This window comes from Sarcophilus harrisii, chromosome 2 (genome assembly GCF_902635505.1).
Source record: "Sarcophilus harrisii chromosome 2, mSarHar1.11, whole genome shotgun sequence".
NCBI classification, from domain to species: Eukaryota; Metazoa; Chordata; class Mammalia; order Dasyuromorphia; family Dasyuridae; genus Sarcophilus; species Sarcophilus harrisii.
In genome coordinates, this window is record NC_045427.1 from 15,416,916 (window position 1) to 15,442,937 (window position 26,022).

A 26,022-nucleotide genomic window follows, 5' to 3' on the forward strand; every position below is an offset into this window, starting at 1 on the left:
AGAGGGGAAATCCCCTGCCCACAGGAATGCAGCTAGCCAGTGGAATAGTAGGGATGGGCATTCAGGTCTCCTGGCACCAAAGTTCACAGCTCTTTGTGCCAGGTTCAGCAGAATGAAAGTCCCCGTGGTATCTCTCCAGCTGTATTCCAACTTCGTTTCCCATTCACCCAGCAAATACTCTTCTTAGTCGGGAGAGAGGATGAAAGAAGTTCTGGGAGTGAAAGTCTTGCAGAGACTGGGGTGAATAGAGGACTGTAGGAGTTAGCAAAACCATCAGACTCAATGGGGAAACCACTTTCATTTTTATTTCTAGGGAAAGTGATGACTCTCTAGAGTTTCTCTTAGCTAGGTATAAACACACAAACAGTCTTAATCAGGCCAAGGACTAGTTTCTCAGCCTTTTCCTGGCATTTCATACTAAATCAACCTGATCCTGGGCTCAGACCTGGTCACCTTCAGCCTCAAGCTGTAATACCTAGTGAAGAGGAGAATCATGGGAATTATCTGAGTCTCTGAAGTCTCAAATCTCTGAGCCTAAACTCATAGTTCCTGATTGGAGTGGTGTGGTATGGTGGAAAAAAAAAAACCCCTTCTTAGAGGGTCTGGATTCAAATTCTTTTTGCCATTTTCTACTGGTATGAACTTGGAAAGGTACTTTAATTTCCTTGGACCACTGTTTTCTTCCCTGCAAAGTAAGAGAACTGGGCTAGATGGTCTCTGTTTTCTAGTTCTAAATCTTGTGATTCTATGACTTCTAAGAAGTCAGATGGGCAACTGGAGCCCCAGGCCTGGAGTCAGGAAGACCTGAGTTCAAATGTAGCCTTAGATGCTTACACCCTATGGAATCCTGGGCAGTTTCTTCCACTTTAAAGCAGGAATAAGAGTAGTTTTTACCCTCCCAGGAATATTGTGAGCTCAGATGAAATATTTGTTAAGGGCCTCAAACAGAGTAGGAACTTAATAAAAATTTATTCTCTTCCCCTTCTTCCAGCACTAAATTTGTGAACTAAAGCTTCTGCTTTAATGCCATAATAGATTAATAAGCATTTCTTAATGTGCTTGCAAATCCCTATATTATATTCGAGGCATGGGAGATAAAAACAACAAAGGAATTGGTCCTGCCCTACAGGAAGTTATATTCTATTGGGGAAGGGATATATGTGCATATAGAAGGCTATATAAAATATATTTAAGTACATATAAGGTAATTTGGGAGATAGAGACATTACCTGGTAGAGGGCAGGATGGAGGAGAAGGATTGTTATTCAGTCCTGTCTGATTCTTTCTGACCCAATTTGAGGTTTTCTTGGCAAAGATACTAGAGCAGTTTGCTGTTTGCTTCTCCAGCATTTTACAGATGAAGAAACTGAGGCAACCAGTATTCAGCCACTTGCCCAGAGCCACATAGCTGATAAGGGGCCAGATTGAATTCAAGTCTTCCTGGCACTCTATCTACTGTGTCTCTTGAAGCTAAAACAGAATTAGGAAAGGCTTTATGTAGCAGATAGCTAAGGATTAGAAGAAACATAGGTGAACAGGCTTAGATTTCATTTTTGAAACAAATCAGAATTAAGCCCAGCTGATGGAGGAGGCATTTTATTACCGTTTGAAAAATTGATAATAACAATTCATACTCATACAGTGCTTTAAGATTTTTAAATTCCTATGAGATGAGAATGGGGAATGGAAAGCAAAGACTATGATTCCCATTTCACAGAGTAGGAAACAGAGATTCAGAGAAGGAATCCTACCCTTTCTTGAGTATTGCTGGGAATTACTTTTATGATTATTCTTTAATTCAATATTAGTTCAATAAACATTTATTATTTACTTAATATGTGCCAGGCACTATGAAAATTTCTGTGTATATAAATTCCAAATTAAAAGGATTTTAAAAATTCAGTTATGATTTTGAAAATCTAATGGGGTCCCGGTACAAAGACCCACCCTCTTATATTCGAATTTGATTTGCTTCTTCAAAGTTAATCCCCCACAATTATACTCTTCTGGCACCGGTCTTACATTTTTATCTGTTTTTCTTCTCCTCCTGAGGAAATCCCCATGGAAAGGCAACTGAATTCAGCTGAGGAATTTTGCAAACTCACTCGTCCTCCTCAGAACTGTTCCTGATAAAGTTAAGCAGATGGGCCCATTTTGACATTGCTCTCTGTGTGTGTTTTCTTTCTGAAATCTCATGCAGCTAGCTCAGCAGTCATGCCCACTCTGGGGTCAGTTGACATGTTGATGATGTCAGCTGAGATAATCCAGGTTGATGGTCCTGAGTTTCTTGGGAATGGAGCTGCATGATTTGAATCCTGAGACTTCTTGAGTGATTGCCATTGCTGCTCGACATTATGAGGATGTAAATATTATTAGAGTAATGGGAGAAATAAAGGAATGAGACAGAGAGAGAGAGAGAGAGAGAGAGAGAGAGAGAGAGAGAGAGAGAGAGAGAGAGAACCAGAATTTTTATTAGTATTAATCTTGGGTTGGATTGAAAATTTAAAAATAAGAACTAATGTAATTTCCAAGGCAATAGGCAAGATATCTTTTTTTTATTCCTGTAGTTAACTTTGTCTTTTCAGAAGGTTTTTTCTTTTATTTTTAGCTGATTTGGTGAAAGTTCTCAAGAGCCTATCTAATGAAAGTTCATAGCATCTGTCAGTTTGTACAGCCCGGGAGGGTAGGGTCTCATCTTATTTCTCATAATGTCTCTCCATGTCCTCGTACATGCAGACTAGACAATATATATTTGTTGAAACGAGTTAACTTGACTTTCTCTGGTATATTTCACAATCAGGGCTCTTTAAAATTATAGTTCCTCATTTATTAAATCTATCTATCCTGGTATGGAAGAGTAGATCTGTTTTTGATTCAAGGTAGTAATGGAGGTTGGGAGTGGGGTAGAGTGTAAACAGATGACAGTGAATGGAAGGAGTTGGTTGATTTAGGAGTAAGGCACTTCTCTCTGTGTCTTATTATCCTGCTCTGTAAAATAGTCCATAAGACTTAGAATTATGGGATGGGAGACGTAGAGTTGGAAGGGATTAAGATGCCATCCTCTCCAAATCTATTATTTTTTCCAAATGGGGAAACCCTGGCCTTGAGAACTTAAGGGACTTGCTCATGGTCAGGAAGGATTTCACCCAAAGCCTTCTGGATTCATGTCCATCCCTCTTGCTACATAGCTTCTCACTATTGTCAAAATCACTGGCCAGTGGATGGTGGCTAACTTTTTCCTCGTTCGGTATGGACAACAGGTTTTGTTTTGTTTTGTTTTGTTTTCTATTTCAGCCATTTCAGAATTACATCCCTGGCCAAATCTGAACAGTTCCCCAATATGGTAATAACACCAGGGCCAGAGTGAGTGTAGGCTGTAGACTGTGTGGTTGAAAATAGCCAGGACAGACTTGGAAGTCTGGAGTTTCTTTGAACGAGGGACAGATAACATGGTGGGCTATGTCTCTAAACCCACAGCCCTTAGCATAGGGCCTGGCACATAGTAGGTTTTCATAAATAGTTGTTGAATTGGGTCTCCAATTTATACCCCCATCTAGTTTCCTTTGATTATTTGGCTGAAGTTCTCAGGTGTTGCTTGAACTGGGCATATTTTACTTTTTTTGATAAGCAATCTGATCTAATTTAATTCAATAAATATTTACCACATTACTAATATGTGTAAAAAATCAAAATAAGCATTAGAGATACAAAATAAATGAGTAAAAACCCCCACAGCTCTACTTGGAGAGAGGTGATGAATTAAATGAATGAAAAAAAAATAAAGTACTTCCTGTATTTCAAGCACTGCAAGCCAAGAGTTGTAGATATATAAGTGTATGATAATTTGAGGATGAAGGAGAGGGTACTAATAACTAAGTGGGTCAGGAAATTCCCTGCAGGTTAGTTGGTGGCACTGGAACTGAGCCTTGAAATAATCTAAGGATTCTTAGAGGGAAAGTATTCGAGAATGGAGATCACTTTTTGCAAAGGTTCATAGGTGGGAAATGGAATTCCAAGTTGGGGGGCAAAACAAGCCGGGTGTTTGGTTGGAATATAGGGTTCAAGTAGAGAAAGAATTGGAATGAATCTAGAAAGATTCCTCAGTCAGTTTTTCCTAATTTTCATACCATCTCTAGGCCCCAACTTCTTCCTGATCTCCATATTTGAATAAAACAAATAATGTCTGTTCTCGGTTAAGGGACCTCTGAGGTCTTTCTTATATTTGTGAGTAAGGTTTTATAATCATACTTTCAGCTCTATATTGCCTTCTTTGTGAATTAATCTTAACAAAGTCTGACCCTGGACCAATCATATCTATACAGAGTGGATGATTGATAAATGCTTGCTAAATTGAGGAAATGAACTTTCTCTAATGTCCAGCACATTTCTGTCTACTTTCTGCTACTGTCAAGGTGGCCAGTGCTTGCTTCCTGCAAATTGTTTTTGTTTTTTTGCTTATTTGTTGTATTAGCCTAAACTAACTCCAATTAGAAAGGTGCATCTATCACTCTGGAAATGTACATAAGACATTTTAAAGCTAAACTGATATGACTTGATCAGCCATAGCACGGTCTCCCATTATTAGCATTGATTCTTCCTTCCTTCCTCTTCCTTCCTTCCTTCCTTCCTTCCTTCCTTCCTTCCTTCCTTCCTTCCTTCCTTCCTTCCTTCCTTCCTTCCTTCCTTCCTTCATCTACTATGTGTCTAGTATTGCATGAGGCTCTTCATGGGTAGATAAAGAATCCTTACCATCCTCACCCTTTAGGAGTTTGCAAAATAAAGTCCCAGATTCAAAGAATGACAAAGCTAGAAGGGATTCTAGGGACTCCAGTGCAGCACCTTCCTTCTGGGGAAGACAAATTCAGAAAAGGGAAGTGACTTGCATACTGTCACTTAGCAGGTTCGTGCCAGAGTTAGGTCAAGGCCCCAGGGTCATTCTGGCTCATGGCTCATCACCCTTTTGCACCCAAGGCTCAGGACTGTTTGTGATTCAATTAGAATTGGCGTGAGCCGGAGGGTGGGTGGGAGCTTGCCATCTTCAGTGATTGCTCTGGGGACAACCAGGGGCCCTTGAATCATGTGTATTTCAGTTTATTTTTGTTTCTTTCCCCTCCATTTCCTGCAGTCGGTGCTGTGAAAAGAAGAGCTGTGGCAATCGCAATGAGACTCCTTCAGACCCAGTCATCATCGACAGGTAGGGAAAAATGTTTCTCAAATGAATTCCCCCCCCCTCCCTTTTCCTCATGAAGTTCGAGGATGTTTGTTATCTCCTGGTTCTTCTGTTGTTAGGTAGGTACTGAGAAGCCTGCAGGGCTCTGGAAAAAGTGGAAGCTTGGGGGAATCCTACTTTTACATGTACTCTTGATTTCCCTTCCCTGCCCGCTAATTTCAGTGTCGGTGATTTGTGTCGAGAGTGTTCTCTTCCAACCTACAGGGATCCGGTAGCATCCTAGAAAGGGAATCATTTCAGGGTTTAGCCACTGCCCTTGTTAGTGAGTTGAGGGGTTGTGGTTGGGCTCAAAGAGTATTTAGGCCAAACTTATTTTGAGGTTTTGGGGGAGGGGAACTCCATTGAATCTGGTCTTCTGTTTTCTCTTGGGATGCTGAGCTGAGAGCTGCTGTCTGTGCCGTGTTCTAATGGGGAAAGATTCTTTTGGGCCAAGGTTTGGACGATGACTCGCCATATTATATATTTTGCTTTTTTGTAACATGGGAAATCGAGCTAAGCAAACCAGCAAAGACAAACAAAATCATTCTTCTGAGACTGTAAAATCCTGAGGAAAACCCATTTCCTGTTCCCCATCTCCCAGTCCTTTTTCATTCTTTAGATCACAAATTCTCAGCCTTTGCAAGAAATAGGGCCCCCTTGAAAAAAGAAAAACTCCTCCACATTTCACATGAGAGTTGTATTACAGTTAGCATATTGATTGAGTTGATAAAAAGCTATTATGAATTCAGTAACACTTTGGAATAAATTTGTATTTTAATAGCTACATGAGAGGCAGCTTAGTGTAACAGATGCAGAAATAGACTGGGAGCCAGGAAGAACTGGATTCAAGTCCTACTTCTGAAATATACTGCCTCTGTGTTCTTGGGTAAATCATTTAGCTTCTCATCACCACAAAAATATCTCTTAAAGACTATAAGTTGCAGAACAAACTAGCTACCTAGACCAGTGAAATCTCAGGTCCCAATCTCTTTTAATCACAGCAACTCTATATACTTTTGGAAAAGAGTCACGCATGATGTTGTAGTACTAATACTATAAGTTATAGAAGAGCTATTGATTTTCATCTGTGAAGGAAATTTCCCACACAAGGAGTTCCCCATTTTAGGGAAATCACAGGTCTATAGTCTTACACAGTAATGAATAAGACACATTCAGTCTAGAGAAGGTTGGTCTGACTATTTATTATTTTGCCTCATTACCATAAAATGAACCCCTTGTAACAAATCCAAGCTTTGTCAGGTTCACAGGTTGAGTTTCATTGCTATCAGTTGTTAACCTCAGCCCTTGATTGTTCTTCCTGGGGAAGAGGTTTCCTTGAAGAGAAGGCTTTGGGAGACATGTTCAGAAGTCATTTGGAAGAGGAATAAGGCATGTTCAGTTTGGCCCCAAAGGGCACAGCTAGGAAAAGCAGGTGAGAAAGAGACAAATTTAGGCTGAATGTCAGGAAAAGCTTCAGATCAAGAATGGAAAGGGTTTCTCCAAGAGCAAATGTCATCTTCTGCCTTGGAGGGCCATGAGTCTAGGCTGGATCACTGGCTGGGTGTGTTAGAGTCAGGATACCTCTCCCATGTTGCTTGGACACTTGATGGCCACCAAGGTCCCTTGCGGTTCTCTAAGATTTAACATTTGAGTTTCCAGTCTGGTCCAGTAAGGGAACCTTGAGATCAAAGTTAGCATAGCTTCTGTTTAGACTAAATGGAGAGCACTAATAGTCTGCTGAGTTCTGAGTCTAAAATCATAATCCTGGCTCTCTTCCGACTTTCATTGCGGACATTACAACATGGGAAGAGGAAGCCAAAGATAAAATCAGAGTTTGCCCAGCTCCTGCTTCGGTGCCCTTAAAGAGGTCATTTGGGGTACTCTTCCTCAATTCCCTTCCCCGAATCCCAGTGTCAACTTTAGACACTTTCTAGGACCTGTCACAATCCTATCCCAAGATAGGCATTGAAAGACCATCAGCCAAGAAAGTTGGAAAGGGTGCTACTGCATGGCTTAAGAGGTGCCTTCTGAGGTCTCTTCACTCTGATTTGAAATCTCAGGAACTTCCTGGAGCCAGGTTCATCACAGGCCCAGAGACTCTTGGGAAAAGAGGGTGGAACAATAAGGATGTCTTTCCAAGATGTAAGGTTATTTACAGTTTGGCCTTGAAGGACCACAGAGATCACCTTGTAATTGTATAGATGACCCTAAGGTCACATTGGTATTAAAATCCATGAGCTTGATTCTAAATCAGTCTTCTCCCTATGTCACTGAATGCAACTCAGTTTCAGAAGGTTGTTTGCAATCTTAATTGGTCTTTCTCAGAATATATGAACAAAATCATAGACTTATAGAGATGGAAAGATCTTAAAGAGCATTCCATTCAAATCTCTCATTTTATTAAAAAAATTTTAAAGAAAGATCCACATTCCCTCTCACTCCCTCTAACAGCCTAATGAGACATCAAGAAAAACACCTTTTTATACATAGTCAAGCAAGACAAATTCTTATATCAACCATGTGCAAAAACTTACATTTTAAACTTCCCTTTGAGTCCATTCCATCTTTATTAGAAAGCGTAAGGCCTATTTCTTCCCTCATTTTATTTAAATATTTTGGATAGATTCTTTTTGTTTTATGGCATTATCATTTCCCAATAATCTGTCTGTCCTTTCCTTCCATCAACCCTTTCTTGTAACAAGACAAACTTACATGAATCCAACAACCAATGCAAAGATCAAATCTGATAGGTTAGGTAATGTTCTCACAATTTCAAAATCCTAGTTAAGAGAGAGAGATGTGTTTCATCAGCCATTCTACACTGAGATTGATCCCTACAATTAATCTTTATAAACATCATTATAGTCATTATATTTATTGTTCTCTAGGTTCTGAGGACTTCAATCTGCATTGGTTTGTCAAACCTGCCCATGTTATGTCTCTGCAAATTCCTTATATTCATTGTTTCTTTTTAAAAATAGTTTTTATCACTCTTTTGTTTTTATATCACCCACATTTCTCAATATGTCCCCACCTTCCCCTTGTTGAGAGCCATTCCTTATTGGGTGGAGACTGGGGTAGGCATGGTCCTGTGATTTCATTGGCATTGGCAAATAAGGAAACTCCCTCTGTCATTGCATAGCAATATATTATCTGAAATTTATAGTCTTTAAAAAAGTAACCCAGAGTTCTTGGAAATGAAAAGATGTGGCTAAGCATGTGTCAGAAGGAGAACTTGAACCTAGTCAGGTTCTCTATTCACTAGATCATGCTCTCTCTTGTCACTTACATCAAAGACTGCAGAGAGGAAAAAAAATATTAACCAACACATCCTCAAAGTCTGACATATGTTCCACATTCATAGTCCCCCAGCTCTGCAAAAAGTTAGGGCAGCGCCTTCTAGTGATTTTCTTTGGGTCCAAATTTGGTCATTATAATCAACATGGAAGTTTCCATTGCTTTCTTGGGGTTGTTCTTTCTACTTATATTATTATAGTCTTCGTGTTTATTGTTTTCCTAGGTCTATTTACTTTACTTTGCATCAGTTCATAGAAATCTTCTCATGCTTCTCTGCATTCATCACATTCATCTTTCTAGTGAGCAATTCGATTCCATGACATTCAAGTAGTATAATTTGTTTTTTAAAATCAACTCTTTTTTGGTTTTAATTCCAAATTTCCTCTTGCCTTCTTACCCTCCCCTATCCTTGGAAAAGGATAGAAAAATAAAAAACTATGTAAAAACATGCAACATGCATTTCTTCACTAACTATATTCAATAAAAAAATAAAAGAAATATACTTCAATCTGTTTTCTGAGCATATCAGTTCTCTAACTGGTGGTAGTTATAGCATGTTTCATCTTGAGTCCTTTGGACATTATGGTTTGTAATTGAGTTGATCAGAGTAGCTAAGTCTTTCTTTATAATATTGCTGTTGCTGTATCAATTGTTCTGATTATTCTCACTTCACTTTATTCAGCATAATTTCGAATGAATAAAATTTCAATTTAAGTAGCATAAATACCACCATTTCCCAATTCAAGGTACCCATTTTGTTCCCAATTTTTTGACTGTTTTTGTGACTATAGAAGTCTTTTTTTCTGGCTTTGACTTCTGTGAGGGCTATCCCTGGTAGTATAGTCCTTGGCTTAAATGATCAGTCCTAAATAATTCCATGAAGTGATCAGTTGGTTTATAGCTCTATCAAGAGGGTATCAGTGTGCCAGCTTTTTCACAGTCTTCATTTTGACTGATTCCATCTTTGTTTATCTCTCAAATATTGATAGAATCTCTTCCTTTTAAAGAAAAGGAAACTGAATCTGGAAGAGCCTAAAAATTTAGTCAAAAATATTTTTTTATTAGTTTTGTTAGTATTTGTTAGTAGATGAGCCAGTACTGAACCCCAGACCTCTTCAGCTCTAAAGTAGTGCCTCACTTCTCTGTCTTTCTTAGAGGGTTTTTTTTTAACCTCAAACCAAAAGCAAATATTAGTGAGACCTGGAATGACTCCCTACTTCTCCCTACTACTGAGGTTGAAAGTCAGAGGACAGCTTCCTAAAAAGTGGGTTAGTTCATTGGTAGTAGATTTCAAGACCGTGATAGGGTCTTCCCTTCATACTGGTGGATATTGAGCAGATCATTTAACATTTTGGTGCCTTAGTTTCCCCTTCAGCAAAATGGAGGTCTGTTGGGTTAGATAATTTCTCTTCCAGCTCTGTATATCACTTCTAGGGGCAGCCTAAGTATAGCTCTGTCCATTACTGCTTTTTGAGAACTGGAAATCTTAGTCTCCCTCTGAGCTATCTATCTAGTCCCTTTCACCAGCTCATCTTTCCAAAAGGCACTCCAACTTCAAGACCGTTTCTCTACCAATAAACACTCTGTAAACCACCTTAAAAAAAGCTTTCCAACCCATAAATGGTAACCAATACCCTGCATCCTATATTCATACTCAGGATTTAGCTTCAGTTTTTACTTTTAAACAAAATCTGAAATATACACCCTACAAATATCACCGAGTCTGTTTTTTTTCTCATATCAACGCACATACAAGAGGCAGGAAATTATCCAACTTTACATTTCTGAGGGGGGTAGCGGATAGCCCCATTGGGTGGATGTATGGTTGGGCCGGGAGAGTCTGAGATTGTCGCAAGAAGGTAGACGTTGTTTCTTGGTAACCTATCATGGCATTTTATGAGACCGGGGCATTTATTTTTACTATCTCGTAGGCCGTTAAACGGCCCTGAGATGGCTCCGAGTCACTTAAAATACGTGTTACTTCCGAAATGCAGCACGTCTGCCCACGGAAACATACATACCAAAGTGTATTGTAAACTGGCGAGTTTTAAGAGAACACACTTTATTGTAAACAGATGCGTTTGTTTCGCTTGTTTATCAGAGGGTTTTTGTTTTGAAAATATTGTTCTCTCGAAGAAGCAGTCTGGCTTCCTCCATCGTCTTTGGGGGTGTGCTTGGGGTGTACGTGTGTGCGTTTGGGTGTTTGTGTGCCTTTGTCCATAGAAGAAAACAGTGATTTCTAACCCTTTCTGCAGTATCATCGAGGGACAGTCAGGATGAATTGTGGGGCTAGAGGGGTGGAGTGGGATCCTGGAAGGAGCCTTGGCCTCTGAGGCTGCAACTTGAGTTCCAACTCTGCTCCTAGTTTTCCAGTTGTATGACAACGGCCTGACCGCTTCCACTTTCTGACTTTCACTTTTCTCTCCGGGAAACTGAGATGATTTTGGAAGTCCTTTGGCGCGCCATATCAATGATTTTATGATCTCAGCTAGTTCCAAACCTATCACAGAATCATGGAAAGTCAAGATCAGAAGGTTGGGAGCAGGAGCCATTCAGGGCAGCTCAGATCTGAAGAATGATTCCCTTGACAATGTTGGCGAGTGGTCATCTAGGCTTTGATGAAATCCCTCCAATAAAGTCTGTGCTCTAGAAGGAGTCCTGGCCCCTGCTGCTGTTGGGAGGGCGATCCACTTCTCCACCAGCGTGAAAATGATACAAATAATATTAGAACCTCCACCAAGGACCCAGAGGACCATTTGCCTCTTTGCTGTTGTTTACAGATTTTCTTTGCTCTATTCCACTAGGAGCTCTGTACTCTTTCCAATCAGGACAGGGTGATTATCAGTCGTGATTTTATGGAATGATTTCAATGCATTGGCTAATCCCATAGCTTCTTTTCTGATATTGTCCATTAAGGAGAGGGGTACTCAAACATCTCTTCATATCATCTAGATTTTCAGAATTATGATTACATCTGAGATGCACACACACACACATACACACATGGTATATTATTATATATAATATATACTTATATATATAATTTTAGTACATATTATGTATAATTCTATATTATTATATATAATAATATATTATTATATATATTATATTTATATTATTATTATTATATAAAATATAGAATTATATATATTATTTTAGTATACATTATATATAATTATATATTATTTTCGTATATATTATATAAAATAAATATTATCATTATATATATAAATATCATACATATCAATACAACACACATATATAAAACACAAAAACTATACATCATATGTAACATATTATATAGTTATAGGTTAAGTTTTCAGTTGTCTTTTCAATAGAGATTTGTTGGATGAAAGGAAAGCAGCATTCTGTAGAGAAGGGAAGCCTGATTTTGGGGTCAGAGGCCTGAACAAGTCACTAAGAGTCTGAATGTCAATTTTCTCATCTGGACTGGCTGGACTAGCTGAGGATTGGATAAGATAATGTGCTTGCTAATCTTAAAGTATTTTAAATCATCATCTTCATTACATAATCTTTTTATGTCTATTCCAGCTCTAGTTCTATGACTGTGGAATATCAGTCTTATCTATGCTTAGAATTAAGTGAATTCATGATCTGATAGTAACAGGAGAAAAACTGTGCTCTAAGAGCAATGCATCCGAATCTTGGTTCTGGTGCCTGGATGACCTCAGATATGTTATGTCGATCACACACTTGACAAACTCTACAATACTCTAGAAATGTGAGCTATCTTCCCTTCTCCTGGGGCCTCGGTTTCCCCCTTTGTAAGATGGACTGATTTCTAAGCTGCCTTCCTCCATTTTGGGTCCTGTGAACCCTGGATGATGAATCAGAGCAGTGTCCTGCTTCTAACAACGAGTGGGACACAGGGACAAAAACTTCTGAAAAGCCATAACCTTGGGCTCATTAATGTTTTGAATAAAGTTCAAAGTTCCTGGCTGAGCAAAATCATCTCCTTGCAGGCAGTTCTCATCCAGGACTCTGCCTCTGATTAGCAGCCTGGTGTGTGTGGGGATAAATATAAAGGCTTGGACATATTTACATTTGTGGTTTCCGATAGGAGCAGGAATGTGGCCCTGCTTATGATATATGGCTTTTTTCTGCCCTGCCTCCAGTTGCCTGTTCCTTGGCTGGAAGCTTCTTCTAAGGAGAAGAGTGGATGAGAAAGAAAACCTAGCAGAATAAATCGACTGTGACATTGGGAATTGGGGGGGAGGGACTTAAACTGACAGCTCTGCTTGGTCACCTATTACCCATGTAGTCTTGGTCAGGTCACCTAATTTTTCTGGATTTAGGAACCTCATTGGTAAAATGTTAGGGGCCAGATCTAGGCGCTGATTTGCACCCTGGAAACTGGCAACAATTGGGGCTCAGTGTAGTGTTTTGTTGATTGTCTGATGATGTATTATGACGTGATGGAGAAGAGGTTAACAATGTCTTGAAAGTGTGTCCTATGGTACGTGTGTGTGTTTTCCAGAAACTCTTTGTTACACACTTACTAACATCCCCTTGGCTTAGAGTGCTAAGATTCTTATGGATCCTAATAACCCATAAACTTCCAAGGCTCCTTTCTTTGTGTTTGAAATCCCAAATGATAATTCTATTTTAATGGAGGCAATCCCTACGTGTCTTGGGGGAGCATACTCAAGTGAAAAGGATTGGGAATTGCTTCTCTTTAGACTGATGTAGAATCAGAAGACCTGTGTTTGAACCCTGTTTTGGACATCTTTTAGCCATGTGACCTTGGATCAATCATTTGACTTCTCTGGGACTCAGTTTCCAAATCTTTATGGATAGAGGCTGGACTAGTTACCCCCAAAGATTTAAATTCAGGATCTTAAGATTTTACATGCAGGTTGGATTTGGGGTCAAAGGATCTAGATTCAAGGCAATTATCCTGATATCAAGAGAAGACTAATAGTTAAAAGACAAAAGATAAAACTAATATTTTTTGGCCTCAGTTTTCTCCTCTGCAAGAATAAGGGAGTTGGACTAGAGGAGCCATGAGCAGCTGCTAATTCTAGATTTGTGGTCCTTTGAGGCAGTGAGGTGATACGGTACTTGGAGATTAGCCTTGGAATTCAAACCCTGCCTCAGACGCTAGCGGTGTGACCTTGTTAACTTAACCTCTGCCTCTGTTTCCTCTCCTGTAAAATGGGGATAATAATATCTCCTACAATAATCCTTACTGGGTCGTTGTGGGGATTGAATGAGATAATATGCATAAAGTACTCTGTAAACATTTAAGAACTATCTCTCTCGGTGACTATGAACAGCTGTATCAGGGAGATATTCCATGTATCGTTCTCCCCATTTTACATAGTAACACTGGGAAAACTGAGGTTGAAAGAGGTGCAATGTCTATCCCTGTGACCCTAGGAAGGAGCCACATCATTTCTCCAAGCCTCAGTCTCCTCCCCCTTTAATAGGAAGTGATTAACTAGATTTTTCTGCTCTAAACTTCAAATGTTAGCAAAAACTCGGACCCAAAGGTCTGCTCCCATTGATGCATCCAGGGCTGGGCTTTCCCTGGGCTTCCTCCCTGTGTGTGCGGGTCCTTTACCCTCCAGCCTGATGGACCCTCTTCCCATCCTCCCCCTCCTCAGCTCCTACATCTGCTCTCCCTGCCGTTGCTGGAACCAGGGTGTTCTCCCCTGTACCTTCTCCTGCCATCTGGCACACCCCCTTTCTGCAGCTCTCTGCCTCATCAACTCCCCAGCTCCAACGAAACATATGTTTCATTCCTCTTTCCCCTGATCTAGCCGTGCGTTTCCTCTCTCAGATTTAACACTTTGCATTGGAGGCTGGAGATATCCGTGGGGTGGGGGAGTGAGTGAGGAGGCTGTGGGAGGAGATCCTAGGCCCACCTGTCATGCCGCCTCCCTCACGGGAGACTGGAGCCCCACTTCTGATGCAGAGCGAGATTCGGAGACGGGAGACCTGCGTTCAAGTCTTGGCTTTGGCCCCTGGGAACCTGGGCAAGTCCCTAAAGCCACGGTGGCGATTCTGGTGTCATGGGAAGATGGCCGGCTTTGGGTGGGGAGAGTGTCTGGCTTCAGATTAGCCTGGGTGGCTTGGAACCAGTCACTTCCCTTTCCTCATCTGTGTAATGGAGGGATGGTCTCAGGTCCCTCCTAGCTTAAATCTCTGGTCCCAATCCCACCCTCATAGGTACCAAACTCTAGGATTTTGAACCTTCCACCCGTCTATAACTTAGGAGGTGAGTCCTAGAGTTTCCTGAGGCACAGAGAGGACAAATGACTCACTTGCACAGCTGAGAAATATCAGGAAGGATTTGAACTCAGGACTTCCTGACTCCAAGCTTCAAATTCAATCCACTAGAGCAGCCTGCCTGTACTCTAATAATTAGACTCAAAGTAATACCTAATCCTTGTCCCACTCTAGTGGGAAGTAGTGTAGAAATGGGGGGAAAGTTTTGACTTTTCTAGAGTTGGGAGTCTTGGTGATGATCAATGGCAAGTCACTTCCTTCTCTGAGCCTCAGTTTCCTGAGCTGTAAAATGGGATTAAAACCTTTGAACCATTTCTCCCAATTATCTTTCCCTAAGGAGCAAGTGTGAGGACTCCTGCTTTGTGCTTGCATTTGGATTTCCGGTGCTTAACATAGAGCTAGCTTAGTCCAAAGTCATCATTTAATATATGCTCTTCCTCCAACAAGCATTTATTAAGCACCTTGGATATGCCATGTGATGTGCTGGATGATAGATGTACAAAACCAGAAAGGGAACGTTGAGGAATTTTGAGAAGAACGTGCAAAGTACGATGCAACGGAGAAAGGTGGATTTGGAGTCAGAGGACATGGGTTGGAATTAGCCATCGGTTAGCGGTGGGACTTCTACCTTTCTGGATCTTAGTGTCCTCATCTGTAAAATTAGGACTTGAACTAGATAATTTGTGAAGTCCTTCCCAACTCTGGATCTCTGATCTAACACACACACACACACACACACACACACACACACGAGTTATTATTATTTCACAACAACTTGCTATCTGCCTTCATTTTGTTCATTTGCCAAAGAAGTATCTTTAGATTTACTGAGCCATCTGTGATCCCTGGTGCAGGCTCCCGATTTATCCTCACTTCTCCCTCTAATAATAACTCTCGTTTACGTAGCATTTTACAAAGCTCTAGCCCCTTAACCAGAGAGGGAGAGCAAGTATGATTGGCCCCATTTTGCAGATGAGATAGCTGAGGTCCAGAAAGAAAAAGTAATTTGCCCAGAATTATGCAGAGTAAATAACCAAGATTGAGATTTATTCCCTCCACTCTACCTTTCTCTTCTCCTCTATCCCTCCCCAATTCTTGGTCCTAAAGCAAGGGAAAAGACTTTGGCTTTTATTGTCTGTCTTTCCTATTTACTTTTCTGTGTCTACGAAGTTTGATTCTTCCCAAGAGAACGTTAACTTCCTGAGGGCAGGGGACATTTCCTTTCTGTCTGTGTCATCCAACACATTACCCAGCATATCCATGGTGCTTAATAAATGCTTGTTGAAGGAAATGCATATATTAAATGCTTATTATGTGCTAAGCCCCGGAGATCCAAATGTAAGCACAAAGTAGGAGCCCCTGTTTTCACTCCTTGGAAGAAGATAATTGGGTACTAGAAGTCAGGACTGGGCTAGGAGAGGGATGAAGATTAACTTGGACTTCTTCATAAATGGAGGCCCAGGAGGACCTCACCAATGGGAGAAGAAGATCTTGTAGAAGGACATTAGAGGTTGAGATGATGGTAACTGGATGTTTCAGCTGGAGAAGGCTCCAAGTGCTCAGGGAAGCACCATGGTCTGTAGCAGCAGAAGCTTGGTTTTAAAACCCAGAAACCAGGAAAAAGTTTGGTAGGGTGATGGGAGTTGGTTGGGGCCTTTTTTTTTTTTTTTACACAAAAGGGAGGCCCAGAAGACAGCAGATCTATGTTATATTGTTGGAGAAGTTTTCTATGTAGATAAAATCCCAAGTCTCATAAAAAAATCTGAATTAATAATAATGCTAATATCAATAAGGTTAACCTTAATAATGTCAATATGATGATCATAATAGGCAGAATGGTAGGGAAGAGAAAGAACTGGTTTCTAACTCAAGATAACACAGTTTTAATCCCTGATTCTAATGGATCCTGACTGTATGACCCCGGCCAAGTCACCGATGAAACTTTCCAAATCTCCAAATTATAGAAAAAGTACAGAGGAAGATACTGAGCTTTATTCATTGTGACCACTTAGGTCACAATGAGATGCAAGGCCGCTCCTTTGGACCTGTCCAAAGCTCTATCATCTTTCAGCATCTCTGCAATATGACATTGAGTTACTATTTTAAGTCAGTCTCATGCCTAACCTGACTGGTTGGCATTCCTAATGGATTAAGAGAGGGCATGTAGTAAAATGGGAATCATCCTGAAGAAGAGATAGGATTCCTGGTATTAGAGCCACCGTTGCCCTTGCCTGAATGAATAAGCTCAGGAATATTCTGGGGCACCTTTTTAGGATCTCTGGGTCCCGAATTTAATTGAGTGAGGGGATTGGCTCAGATCCTTCATTACTGAAAATTCAGTTGTGATTCTGTCCAGTGTGACTATTCCTCTCCCTCTTTGCCAAGTGACTGGATTTATTGATTTCTGCACTCAGTTTACTCATCTCTCGTCTTGAGGGGCTATTCCTCTGTGGAACTTCTCAGGGAATTTCCTAGGACCTGCTTATCTGCTTGAGCCTTTTCTGGGGAAATATCAATTTCTTCCCATCTGGGAGAATGATTAGTTGGATCCTTCCAGCTGCACTTGGACAAAATCCTCACGGTTTTAACAAGAACTAATCTCCCCAGTGGAGATGCTCAGCCTGAACATCATCTGCCTAATATGACTCTCATTTTTAAATCCTCTTAGTCTTCCCTTCTCTTCAGACTTTATCCAGCCTTCTTGGTCAAGAGCAAGGAGAAGGAGACCCCTTTTAATTCCTTGGTCTGAATTTAGGGTCACTGTGTGGGCAATGAGAAGTGAAACCCATTAGATTTGATCTCTTCCTGCTTCACTTGGGACAAATTGTTTTTGGTACTTAGTTTTCCCCTCTGAGTATGGAAAATGGGCATAGTCTTACTATACTGCAGGCGCGACTATGTCTCATGCATTGTGATCACCTCAAAGACACTATTTGAAATCCATTCTTAGGGAGCTGGATGAAGAGTCCAAAGACACGCTTGAGTCCAGATTTTGATTTGTCCAGTTGTCCAATGAATCTGTGATAAAATAAGGCTGGGGCTGGACTAATGATTTCCTTGGAATAGGGATGTCCTGGATGAGTAAACCGAGAATATCTTTGCAGTTCGGGTCATCTTTGAAACTCGGAGTCTGAGAACTGAAGAGACTTCCTGAGAGTTTCACAACCAGGATGGGTGAGAGAAACTTGAACTCAGGTTTTCTGGCCATCAAGGCTAGTGTTTGTATCAATTATGCCGTACTGCCTCTTAAAATATGGGTAATAGCCACATTTCCTGACTCGGGAGGAGGCAGCTAGGTGGTTCCATGGGTGTGGATACTGAGTTCAATCAGGAAGACCTGAGTTCAGATCTCATCTCAGATACTAGCTTGGGAAAGTCACTTCACAGCAGCCTGCTTCAGTTTCCTCCCCCAGCATTAATGGTCCCTGACTCCCCGGGTCATTTTGAGACTGAATGAGATAACATATTTAAAATGCTATGCAAAGCTCGGAGCTTTATACATGCTGGCTATTATTATTATTATTATTGTGAAAGGAAATATGAGCTAAATTAATACTGTGTAAAATTACTAGAATATTATTATGCTAGTCCTTGCTTCAGATGCCTTTGGATGCAGTCATTTCATTTTTTACATTATAATAACTTACGTATGAACAATCCCCACTGAAACCCAACCTTCCTTGCTAATAACAACAACAATAAAACTCCCACTAAATAAAACTGATGAACAGTATGTAGGTAACACACATATATGGATGCAGTGCATCTATGTATGTAAATAATGCATTTGTGTGCGTAAAACATGTGGTCCCCTAGCTGGCTATTGGGAGGAGAGATCAGATTCCTCCATTTTGAGTCTTATTTGGGCTCTTTTTCCAGGACTGACCTCTTGGGAATGGATGACATCATATGGCTACATTCTTTAGCAGTTTCCTTATTCCATGGAAATACTATCATTCCATGGGACTGACCGTGGTTAGAGAAAGTCATGAGGTGACAAAGACCAATCCAAACTTTAAATCTAATGGCCAATGGGCCCCAGCTGGACACCGGCCATACCTCTTCTATCCCAGGCTTTCCCCATCCATCGATTGTCTATTCTAGTCAGTTCCTCCTGTTTTCTGCCCATTAGAAACTTTGTACTTTGCCCTTGACCCTTGAAACTTTCACATCTAACCTTTCCCCTCTTTTCCATGTCTATTTCAAAAATCTTACTCAAATTTTGAGAACTTAGAGTAATAAGGAAAGAAGGAAAGAAAGAAAGAAAAAAGAAAGAAAGAAAGAAAGAAAGAAGGAAGGAAGGAAGGAAGGAGGTTGAGAGGAACATAGAAAAGAAAAGGGAAGTGAGGGAGGAAAGAAGAAAAAACTTAATGTTTTGTCTAGACACAGTTAGTAAGAGTCTGATTAGATGGAGGATTATTATTATTTTTTAATTTTTAATTTTTATTTTTTGCTGAGGCAATTGGGGTTAAGTGATTTGCCCACGATCACGCAGCTAGGAAGTGTTAAGTGCGTGAGAACAGATTTGAACTCAGGTCCTCCTGAATTCAGGACTGATGCTCTATCCACTGCACCGCCTAGCTGCCCCTGATGGAAGATTATTCTTATTTCTGGGCAGTTATTTCCAATTGCTTCTAAGTATCTACTTTCCCCCAGAACTATCATAATTTGGAGATAAATTTATTTCCTTCTCCTCATATAAACTCTTCAGGTAATATTGGTCTTCAGGTAACTGGAGATCACGCTATATGTGTCTGCCAAAAACGAAACAAAACAAAACTTGGATAGTTAGCCTGGAGAAGAGAAAACTTAGTGGGAAAATGGTAATGGTCTTTAAGTATTTGAAGGGTTATTTGGTGAAAGAGGGATTACGCTGTTCAATTTGGTCCCAGAGGACACAAATAGGAGGAAACTAAGGCAGATAGAAGTGTGTGGTGACCTGGGAAAAGAATTTTGTTCTATTAGTTCCAACTGTTCTGGACAGTCCCAAGGACCATTAATGGAACCACAGCGGCTGTTGATTGTCATGTCTTTCCAGTAGCAATGACACTATTGATTAATTACTCTACCCAGTACAAGAGTCTCAAAGAAGGGTGTCGAGCAGACATCTAGCTGAAGGTATTCCTTCCCCAAGGCGGCCTATTTCACATTCAGATAACTCTGCTTTTTGGGTTTATCTGTATAATAAACCTAAAGCTGCCTCTCTGACGCTTTCCCCCAAGCCTTATACTTGTGATCCTTGTTTTGTTTTGCTTGGAACAGATACATATGGCATGGTCTCCAGCTTGTATTTAATGTTACTTAAAGAGTTTATTTGGGGAGAAGGAAAAGAGAAGGAAATAAACTTACTTTCAACTGATGGTAGTTCTGGGGGAAAAGTAGATAGTTAGGTGTGGAAAGTAGGTGAGGGTTGGATTAGCTGGGCTCTGAGGTACTTTCCCATTCAGATATGTAATACATTCATGGCTTATTGAGGGTTTTTCATCAGTAGGAAGTCTATGGATAGATTTTAGGGTGTCTGAAAGTCCTATGAGAAAAATGACCTTATTTCCATATAGTTTTCTCTTGCACCCCAGCAGCTGTTGAAGGGACTTCACCCTTTCAGATGCTCTACCCTACATCCACATTGAGCACAATGAATGGGGAAGAAAAGGCCCCTCTTCTCAGCCTTCCACGGCAGCCTCCCTCGCAAGTACCCACCATTCCCAGGGCTTTGTTGATGTTCCACTTTTCCCCTGGAGGACGAGTCCTTTGTTCACTCTGGAGCCGAGATCTCTCGCACTGGGTTGCTGTTGTACCATCTGGCCATCTGTGAATTTTTTAGTAGCCTGGATGTTTGTGAGAAATCCGCAACTTGAGGGGCATTTTCCAACCTACTCACAAGTAGCTTCCTCAGAAAAGAAAAGGGAAATCCACCACACACACCGGCCCCAGCCATCCAAGCCCATCTCCATTGCCAGCATGTCCCCAGTCAAAGCGCCTGCCTGGGTCCCCAGGGGAAGCTCCCGCTAGAAACCCGAGGCGAGGCGGGCGAGCCGGGCTGGGGTTCTCGGAAGAGCTAATGGTAATGCTTCGGCTTTCAGCTTCTTCCTTATAAAACTTCATGATGTGATTAGGCTGTGTATTTCCTAGCCAGCAGATGAGTCAAAGGCAGCCAGGAGCAGGGCTCAGGCATCCTGTTGGGCTGAAAACAGGAAATGGACAGGCTTTTCTGGAGAAGGAAGGCATCTTATTCCAAATGGAAATATCTGAAATAGGGGAAGACAACAGATGATGCACATTTTGGGAAATAAGAGATTTTGTAGCTCACTGTTAGTCCAGTGAATGCAGAAAGCCCAGCCAGACCTGGGTTTGGGCTATGCTGTGCCACCTGCTACCTGAGTGACTCTAGAGAAGTCATCGTTTCTGTTTGCACCTTAGTTTCTTCACTGGGAAAATGGAATAGGTCTAGTTTTGGAATAGAGCTAGTTTTGTAGGCAGGGTGGCAAAGTGGAAAGAATGCCCATTCTAGATTCAGATATCTTGGGTTCAAATCCCACTAGCATATCTGAGTGGGAAAGTACTTCAGAGTCCATCTAATCCAACCCTCACCTACTTTCCACACCTAAGTGTCTACTTTCCCCCCAGAACTACCATCAGTTGGAAGTAAGTTTATTTCCTTCTCTTTTCCTTCTCCCCAAATAAATTTAATATTATCACTATCAGTATAACCTGGGACCAGTCACTTAATTTTAACTTGTTTATTTATAAAACGAGGGGCCTTGATTGTGATCTCTTAGGTTGCTACCAGAAAGGCTCGTCAATCGGGAAATGACTTAAGTCATATCGTATGACTACAATCCAATGGGAAATTATCACATAGTATGAAAGCTTGACTGAGGGATCGAGAGAAATGTGGGAAGATTTGTTTGAACTGAAACAATGAATGAAATGGCTACACAATGGACCTCAATGGTGTTAATGCAAAGAATAAAAGAAAGTTGAATCTTGGATAATTAAAAAACCAGTGATGGAACATAACTCTTCCTCTGAGCAGACAGGTGGGGTAGCGCAAGGGTGGAATGATGTATTACTTCCATTACTTCTCTCTTCATATGCTCTACCCTGACCTAATGTTTTTATGGCTCAGGATTTTGCTTACTTTGAGTCCCTGTTGGGATGAGCTGATGATGGTGATATATAGTCCGTGTTGGCAAAAAGAGGTGAGCTGAATTGGGATTTTTTGATTATAAAACAGGCTCCTCTGGGAGTTTGTAGAGCACCCCTAAGTCCTTTGAGTTTTATTATCAGGCACTGTGATGGTTGTTTTGACATTAAAATGATACAAGTCTTGGATCAGTGTGATGTAGGGGATAAAACTGGGAGCCCCGAGTCAGATGGAGTCAAACCCCACTATTGATATTTACTCTTTATGTGACTCTGAGTGAATCATTTAATTTCTGCAGACCTCAGTTTCCACATCTGTAAAATGGGGATGATAATAGCGCTTACCTCCCAGGGTGACTGTAATGGTTAAATGAGATAATATTTATAAGACATTTTGCAAATTTAAAAGCAGGGAGTAGATTCAAGGATTCCCATTTGTCTTTCTTCATCTCCCCTTTTCACTGTTTCCCCCCTTGCCTTCCCTCTTTCTCCTTTAAACCACCATTTTCTTTCTCTGGTTCATTTTACTAGCTCCCCCCGCTTGCCTTATCTTTCCCTGAGGGGAGCATCTCTTCCAGATTCAGGTGAACCCTTTCTTCCTGTTTGGGATTTGGGAGGCTTTCCACAAGCAGTTTGCTCCCTTGTCCTGGCTCTTCCTTCCGCCCTCCATCCTTCCTCTTTTTCTCCTGTCCCCAGTGAAGAAGGAAATGTTGATTTCTCTATAGGTGTTCCATTTATAACTTCAGCTCGGTGGTTTACACTTTAAGTGGAGTCCATCGTGCCTGTAAATTGTATTGGATCAGTGAGCCTATAATGAGACCTCTAAGCCCAAACAGTGAATGTCTGCTGGGATTTTATTGTTCATAAAGCTTCTTCCCTGGGGAGTGATGGAGTCATTAGGTGTGTGCTGTGTTTAATATTTGGTCATGACAGGAAGCATCCTTTTCTATCGTAATGGTAGCTTGGAGTTTTTTAAGCAATCAGCTTATTCAAATCACTGGGATTGGAAATGGATAAACAAGTCAGGAGAGGAGGACTGACTTCCTGGGGGTAGTGGAGAGAGGCAGGAAGATGTGGGCTTAAATCTCCCTCTCTGTCTTTATGAATGAAGTGATTTCACCTCTCTGGGCCTCAGTTTCCTAAATTAGAAAATAGGGATAATATCAGTACCTCTCCCTTGGATTTATTATGAAGTGATAGTACATAAAACATTAAGTGATATATAAATATTAGCCATTATATAAATGCTGACTTAATCATGTAAATAATATTATTAGTAGCAGTCAAAGTAAAATACTGGGGGGGGGCAGCTTTGCCTAGTGGATAGGAAGCTGGTCTCAGCACCTGGAAGGTTGGGCTTCAAGTGTGGCTCTGACACATAAGGGCTAAGTGACCCTGAACAAGCCTTTGAAGCGATTTGTTTTCCAGGTAACTTTCTTAAGACTAGAGGGCACAGGGCATTGGTAGAGGAGATTTTCTCAACTGATTATACAGGATTAGTCAGGTAATACTTCATTTATGGACATCTTGCTACTTATACAGGATTAGTCAGATATTATTCATTTATGGACATCTTGCTATTAAAATCTGTCCTAAGTGATGTGCCCACATCCTACCCCCCAATAAGGTGGATTGTTGGATGATCTCTGATTGGGAACCTCAAGATGGTTCCACTTGCTACAAATTGCTGAACAGGGAGAATATCTGGCTCCTCAACACATTTCTTTCTTTCTTTCTTTCTTTTTTTTTTTTAATCAGGCACATCATGGAATCATAGTGCTAGAGATGAAATGGGACTCATAGTCTTAAGGGTCATCAAGTTAGATGCCCTAATTTTTTACAAGTGAGTTAACTGAGGCACAGGCCAGTTAATTGACTTATCTAAGGTCATAGGGACTAAGGAGCAGGGTTAGAACATTATTAGGGTTCTCAGCTTTCAGAGTCAATGCTTTTCCCTCTGTGTGCCATGCTTTCCTGGATGGTTTCTTTTGAAAGAGATTGGAGTCTGGAGTGAGCACTAGTTCTTTTGTGAAAACAAAATTCCTTTTAGGACATGTGTTTCCTCATTAAGAGGTGAGAAAATATGCAGAGGTCAATGGGATGGGATCTTGAAGTGACTTGCCTTGGGATGGAGAGAGGGTCAGGAGTTGAACCGCTATTGCCCTAAAATCATTCCTTTTCAGATTCTTAATAAAAAACAAAGTAAATGGATTCATGAGGATGGATGATGAAGAATGTCTGGGTTCTTGAGCCCCGTCCTCCCAGACCTGAGTATAGAGTTCAGGAACGTGCCTAGAGCAGTGGCTCTAGACCAACTGCTCCTGTCTACAGAGCAATCTGTGTGGAAGGGAGCAGTTGGTCTAGAGCCACTGCCCTAGGCACCTTGGGACCATGGGGATCCAGCAACTTGGAATAATCTTAAATATGGAGGAACTGGGTTAAAGATAAACCACTGCAGCTCAACTGGAGTTGAGATGACCTGGGTATAATACTGACTGCAGCATGTGCTACCTATATGACTCGGGACATCTTCTCTAAGCCTCAATTTTCTCATCTGTAAAAAGGGGATACTTTATACATGGAATACTTCCCTTCATTGGCCCCTAGATCTAAAATTGGAACAACCCTTTGGTCCAACCCCCTCACATTACAGAGGAGGCAACTGAGGCTCAGAGAGATTAAGAGTTTATTATTATAAATAAAACTAAAAATCCAAGGGAGCGCATGAAGAATGGCAGAAGACAATAGATATGATTTCATTGAGATTCATTCCATGGAGGATTTCGGTCACGTAACTTGTTTTCATCCCTCCACCAGCAAATATTTATTAAGCCCCAAATATGTGCCTGGCACTGTGCTATCCACAAGGGACACTAGAGAAAAATAGCTATAGCCGACTCATAGTCCAAGTTTTAGTTCTTTATTCCATATTTAATATTATTTGCATGGCCCAGAGCCTTGTGAGAATCAGCCATCCTAGATTGTCAGGAAAAATTTCCCCAATGGATCTGACCCCCAAACTCTGGAATCCACTTCTGGCTTTGAGTTAAACATGATGATTGGCAAATACAAGCCCCGAGATGCAGGCAGCATCAGCTAGTGACTAAATGAGTCTGTCTGCTCTCCAAACTTAGAGGCAATAAGGAAACCTCTCTTCTCAATCCCACTGTTGCCAGCAAAGGAAGAGGATAGAGATTACCATAAGTCTTTTTGATTCCAGGCTGTGTTGCTCAGTAGGTGCCTCTGCTTTGACAACACCTCTCTTTGTTCCTTCTGGCTGCTCTCTGAGGACTTATGTGGCTAGGGGCTCCACATGTCTTCCTCCTTTTTCCTTTCTTCTTTCTCATTCTTTCTCTTATTCTCTCACTGTACATCCTTTCCTTCTCTCCTTTCCCTTTTTTTCTCCTCTTCTGGCCCTTAGCTTCCCCTTACTTTCCACTCCCCTCCCCTTGCCTTCTTTCCCTTCTCCTCCTCTCCTCTCCCCTCCTCTCCTCGCCTATTTTTTCATTTTCTCATCTCATTTCATTGTCTCCTCTCTTGGCTCTTCTTCATTATTCCTTATCTACGTCCATTCATCTTGGCTATTTTGGCTGCTTGTCTCCTTCTTCCCTTCCCTCCCTTCTCCCTCTTCTCTCCTCTTTTCGCTCTCCTCTTCTCTCTTTTTTTGAATCCTCTTCCTCCTCTCCCTTTTTTCTCGCCTCCTTTTCTCTCCCCTCTCCTCTTCTCTCTTCCCTTTCCTCTTCTCTCCTCCTCTCCTATCTTTTCTTATCCTCCCCTTCCTCTCCCTTTTTACTTCCCTCCCTTTCCTTCCCCTCTCCCTTTCCTCTCCTTTCTTCCCTCTTTTCCCTTCCCCTCCCCCTTCCCTCTCCTCCCTTTCCCCTCTTCTCCCATTCTTTCTTCTCCTTCCTTCCTCTCCCCTCTCCTTCGCTTATCACTCTTACTCCTTCTCTTCCCCCTCCTCTAATCACTCTTACTCCTTCTCTCCCCCTCCCTCCCTTCCCCCATCGGTCCGGTTGCTCTGGCCTCTGTTTACATTTAGCGGCGCGGAGAGCTCCCTGACGGCGTGTTTGTACGTTGGCCTTAAGAGGTTCTCTTAATCTCAGTGGCCCTTTTGTTTG

At 41.2% G+C, this 26,022-nt stretch overlaps 1 protein-coding gene across 1 annotated transcript in view; it reads left to right on the forward strand.

Annotated features, from left to right (window-relative positions):
* The window catches only part of EBF2 (EBF transcription factor 2), a 252,512-nt gene that overhangs the window by 12,040 nt on the left and 214,450 nt on the right, over positions 1-26,022 (forward strand). The window contains exon 6 of the mRNA XM_031949646.1: positions 5,126-5,194. Within this exon, the coding sequence (XP_031805506.1) occupies positions 5,126-5,194 (69 nt within the window). The remainder of the gene's footprint in view (positions 1-5,125; positions 5,195-26,022) is intronic.